The 5,184-nt window shown below is 36.0% G+C and overlaps 1 protein-coding gene across 1 annotated transcript; it reads right to left on the bottom strand.

Moving 5' to 3' along the window:
* Nucleotides 1–664: 664 nt before the first annotated feature.
* On the bottom strand, nt 665–4,912 carry LOC110451475 (transmembrane protein 218-like). Its single transcript, XM_021499514.1, has 3 exons — nt 4,752–4,912; nt 3,059–3,161; nt 665–1,923 (listed from the first exon to the last, which is right to left on the bottom strand). Exons 1-3 carry the CDS (start codon nt 4,856–4,858, stop codon nt 1,783–1,785), a joined length of 351 nt encoding a protein of 116 aa, XP_021355189.1. The 5' UTR covers nt 4,859–4,912; the 3' UTR covers nt 665–1,782.
* Between the last annotated feature and the right edge of the window lie 272 nt (nt 4,913–5,184).

Genomic DNA, 5,184 nt, shown 5'->3' with positions numbered 1-5,184 from the left:
TAAATGTAAGTGGATTTCCTAGTGGACACTGTTTGGATCATACAACATCATGCTGTTCAAGTACTCCCATCACATGAGAGGCCGCTGGTCGGCTTTTTTTCAATCGGATATGATTTTGCCGACTGCGACTGTCAAAAGTTTTTCGCCGTGTAAAACCTCTAACATTGTTGGAGTAGCTGTTCAAGTAATCTGGAACTGACTGTGGCCGCATTTGTTTATCACGCTCCAAACAGTTGGACCAGAGCTGTTCTTTAATGAAATAAGGTTGGACCTAGAAATCTGATGCTGCTTTCAGACAAACCTTGAAAATGTGCAGGTCCGCCAGGATTTATACCCAAAACAACTACCGTCAAACATCTGTCAGAAACCATCTTGGAATTTCCATAAAGTTTGTCCATTTATGCGGAACAACTGGTTTGGCTGCTTTTTAAATGTAACATTGTCGGGTATAAATGTTGGCGGACCTGCAAATGTTTATGCAGGCCTTTCAAGGCTTTGTCAACACTGGTCTAACCGGTTACACCGTTTGGATTAAGATAAATGAATGCAGCCTTGGCCATAAGGGGATTCATCAGGTTATATACGTAGCATGTGGCTTAGAGTTTTATCTTGATCACATATCATGATATAAAACAAAGTCATGTTATTTATTGTTTAATATTTGTTTTTATTATATCATAATATTTATATAAATATTTCTTTTCATGTACTATATTTAACTTATAAAATAAGTTTGTGGGCTTATTTCCAGATAGTTACGATATATATAAAATATTTCAACATTTCTACATAATCATTCATACTCCAGACAAAACAATCATACAAAATCCATCTTACTGACATACGCTTTACAACCATACAATAATACCCTAGTGTCAGCCATACATAATGAGTTTAATGTTTTCTTTCTTTGCATAATAACACATCACGACTATTGAAAAATAAATTAAAAAAAACAATGTAAAATATGGACTTAAAAACTTGTGTAGCACTACAAAGACGATTAAAATTGAAATCTAGTGATCAAGACATGACATTCTTCTGAACAGATCTCTCTTTCAATATAAAAATACATGTTATCAGTTCATGTTGGTATAGAGATAGGTTACACAGAGCGATGTGTGGTTGTAGAATTATTCCTTCAATCACAGGGTCCAACTTGACACCTAAATGTAAGCAGATGTGAAGAAATTTCCAGTCATTGTTGTCTTCAGGAATATTATCTTTGAAATCCATAGATTCCAATCTCATTAACAATTAGTCACCTGTATTTCACTGAGCTGAAGGATCCCTGTCCCACTGTACTGTACATATTAACAGTAACCTTGGTCAGTGATGAATATGTTGTTAAAATGTTACTGACCGGTGAGACAACTCTTATATCCTGTCCAGTTATCACACTTGACCATACGATGACCACACCTTACTACTGGCCTGTTAAGACTCTCATCATGCTGTACTATACTATATTCTAGTCATGGTCAAGTGCCTATGGTCAAGTTTACCTCCCACATCTTCAAAGAAATGAGAATTGCGGGAACTTTCTCGACCCTATTCAAGTTTTGGAACACTTTTCTATGAACAAAACTTTACTCTGTCCATATTATCACAGGTACATACGTTCAAGCAAACTTTCTATAAAATATCACAGAAACCTATTTCTAAGTTCCAATCACTTGAAATGTCCTTTCTGTTATTAGGAGCTCCTCACTTTAACCTTGACATATGCTTCTAAGCACCTTGCTGACTATAACCTTGCCCTCTTCATGATGACCTTGACCTCTATGTGCGTAGCCGGCGGAGTGGTTTTGCGTAGTGTGGCTCCATGACGTGGGTTGTTAGGTAGGCAACCAGTCCAATTAACAGGAAGAGGCCACATCCAGCGATTAGTAACGACCGGTAGATAATCGAATAATCATATACCTGTTGGAAAATATAAGTTATTTTATTGGTTTTGTTTCTGTATTGTTTTACAGCAAAAATATCAGAATTAATTGGTTATGAGGTGTCAAATTGTTTTAGTTTTTGTGTTGCTTTACGGCCAATTGACAATTGTCATTTATGGCCAAACAACACAGAAAATACACATTTACAAACTTAAACTAAGATTTAAATGTTCAAAGATGGAAAAAATTTCAATAGCAAACAAATTTGTTGCAAAACATGATGTCATATCATCGTTTTTACAACCAAATCTTTTGCTATTGTTGATAATAAAACACTCATAAATTTCAAAAGAAAATTTGATCCTCGTAATTTTAAAATGAATGTGAGGTGTTAAGTTTCCAAAAGGATTTGTAAACGCGTTACTTCCCTTTAACTACATCTATTCCCTATTCCATATGTGCTACCATGTTTTCAATTTTTCAGTTGATTAAATAGCAATTGATAAATTTCACAAACAAGGTTGAAAACAAGTGACAGAGCAAGTGCGGTTTTTCAAACACCATGCCATCCCCCCCCCCCCAAAAAAAGTCTACCAAGTAAAATGTAACAAAAGATTTTTTATACCCAAAAGAAATAATTAACAGGACTGCATGAACATGCTGTTGAATATATAATGAGGGTGAGAATTGTAGAATTAAAAATTGTATTAAAAAAATTCAGCCTGAGGTTAATATCAAATCAAGAGTTTCATATTCCACAATCATTCATGCACACGTTGCAGTTATTTTGATTGAAGCTTCATTTTTCAGAGGTTTTCTCCTACAAACATATGTTGATTATATCTATTCTACCACATCAAAATGTACTTTTATGTCTGTATTTATAGGGCAACGTAACCTAGATTGAAATATTGGTCTGATATAAAGATTTGAGAAGAACATTTGAATTGAACAGGTCAGTCTAGGCCTGAATTAACATCTGCAGGAACAAACAGGTTAGTTCCCATAAACTTACTATGTCTAGGACTCCTTGCCCTTTCACCCGTAGGAAACTTTAGTAGACTTTACCATACATTTATCTGGATGAGTCCGTTATGGTCTACATTAGTGAAAGGGTTAATTCCCAACATTCAACTTCAAGTCAATCTAAGTTATAACTGGTTAGAACGTACCACAACAGATTCTTCCGCAGATGCTGTAAGCGGTTCCCTTGGTAACACCACAAGAATAACTGTCAGGAGCAACGCCAAAAGGACTGTCACAATGCCAAGGTTTCTGTTGAGACAAAATAGAATAAGGAAATGTAGACAGTTTTTAGAAGAAGCACTGTTCCTGTTCTTGCTATAAACTCAATATTCATAACTTCAGAATGTAACTCATACATATTTATTACCTGGTAATTACATATTCATTATTAAAGAACCATACAATTTATTGAATATTCATTACTTCAGTTAAATACTGGTCTAGGTTTTGTGAGAAAAGAGAAGTACTTTCATACTTAAAATTTTAGAGAAATCTGAGGTGATCGAATAATTTTAACTCAAATTTGAAGAAATTTGATGATTTGTGTTAAACCAATGCCTGCCCATTGGTAAATGTAACATCATACAAGATTCAGAGTTCACAGTCATCCACAGATATTTTTTTTATTAATGTAGAGGTGTTATATCTTTACTACTCTTTTGAAGAGTATATTCCAATATTCCTTCAGAATATATCTGATTTTTTTTTTTTATTATATATATATATATGACCACTGCCAACTTCTAGCTTACTGCTAGAGGAATTTCCCATAAGCTCAAGTATTAAAGCAGCTGACTGAGGAGCTGGGGGCACTAGTTTGATCCCTGATGGAGGCACACTACTATCTTTCTAGTTCGCTAAAACTGACCATAATCGCAGGCTAAAATAATCTGATCAGTAGCCTATTTATGGTCAGCTATCAACTGCTCTTTAAAATGCAGGGATTGTCGTCGAAATCTGAGCACCTCAATTGAATGAAACGATGTAGCGTCCATATTGTATCGAGTACGGACATGACATCAAGTCAAGTGAGTGAGAAATGAATCAACTGAAATATCATGTCGTCAGATTTCGACAAAAATCCCCGCATTTTAAAGAGCAGTCAATATCTGACCATAAACAGGCTACTGATCAGATTATTTTAGCCTGCGATTATGGTCAGTTCTAGCGGACTAGAAAGATAGTAGTGTGCGGACTACTATCTTCCCTGTGGTCATGGTGATGATGTTGATTCTGTGATGACGGGGAGTTAGAGACGTGATTGTAGTGGTGTTCAGGGGCGAGTAGTTTGGCAGTGTATATGTATGTCATGGTCGACTTCTAGTTTCAGAACACTTGTTTATTTACTGTATAGCTTATATTTACAATGTTAAAAATGTCAATTGTACAACAGGTATATTAAACATAATAGTTCAATTTAAATTTCCTCACCATCTACAAAAAGTTGCACACTTTCACAAACGTATACTGCCCAAGAACTGTCCCTATTTTAAAAAGTAGGTTTAGTAAATTCTGAATGCTGGACAAATCCCTGCTGGTGGAGGTACTAGCATTTTTTATTTCTCAGAAATTTTAATTTTAAGATGAATTTATAGCAGATTCTTTTAAGTGTCTTCATTTAACCTTACAATTGTTGGTCAAAGTAAAAACTTTGGTGTTCTAGCACGGAATTAGATTAGAGGGTGCTATCTAAGTCCGTGGTACTAGTGTTAGGCCTATTTGTATTACAACAGTACACAAATCGTATATCTATCTCGAAAACCAAGAAATAACGTGACCGTCTTGTCCCAACCTGTCATGAGCTGGGCGGAGGGAGTGAAACGACTTATATAAACTTACGATGCAGCTCCTTGAGCTCGTGACATGGATAAACAGAGAAGCAATGCGAGGCCCCAGACGATGCCAAGCACCATCACGCCTATTCCAACCCCTGCGACGAGGACCATTTTTCATGCAGAGTCGGTTCCCCGCTTCCAATGTCAACAAATATGGCTGACCCAACTCCCGTAACAGAAGCTTGCTGTGATTGGATAATATGTTCTAAATCGAGCCAATCAAATTCTACAATACAAACCATTTATCAGCAGGTGCGTTCGATGAAGAAATGTTTCAATCAGGACTCGCCAGTGAATGTTGTTGGAAAACGAGAAGTGGGGGACTGCAATACAATGCCCAGTTTACTCATCTATATGACTTTTCCGGTATAATCAGATTCAGATATCATTATTGCAATAACTCCGCCCTTTCAAATCCAACCTTAATGGCATTAGCA

Source organism: Mizuhopecten yessoensis, unplaced genomic scaffold (genome assembly GCF_002113885.1).
Source record: "Mizuhopecten yessoensis strain PY_sf001 unplaced genomic scaffold, ASM211388v2 scaffold6049, whole genome shotgun sequence".
In the NCBI taxonomy this organism is placed as follows: domain Eukaryota; kingdom Metazoa; phylum Mollusca; class Bivalvia; order Pectinida; family Pectinidae; genus Mizuhopecten; species Mizuhopecten yessoensis.
Note: the sequence above shows the minus strand (reverse complement) of the source record. Positions and strands in the feature narration are given on the sequence as shown.

Bases quoted from the DNA above. Each gene is read 5' to 3' on its own strand.
- LOC110451475 (XM_021499514.1), bottom strand. From the start codon at position 4,858: ATGGTCCTCGTCGCAGGGGTTGGAATAGGCGTGATGGTGCTTGGCATC. The intron at 3,162-4,751 runs GTAAGTTTATAT...TTGTCTCAACAG, and splicing joins CGAGCTCAAGGAGCTGCATC to AAACCTTGGCATTGTGACAG. The intron at 1,924-3,058 runs GTACGTTCTAAC...ATTTTCCAACAG, and splicing joins CTGCGGAAGAATCTGTTGTG to GTATATGATTATTCGATTAT.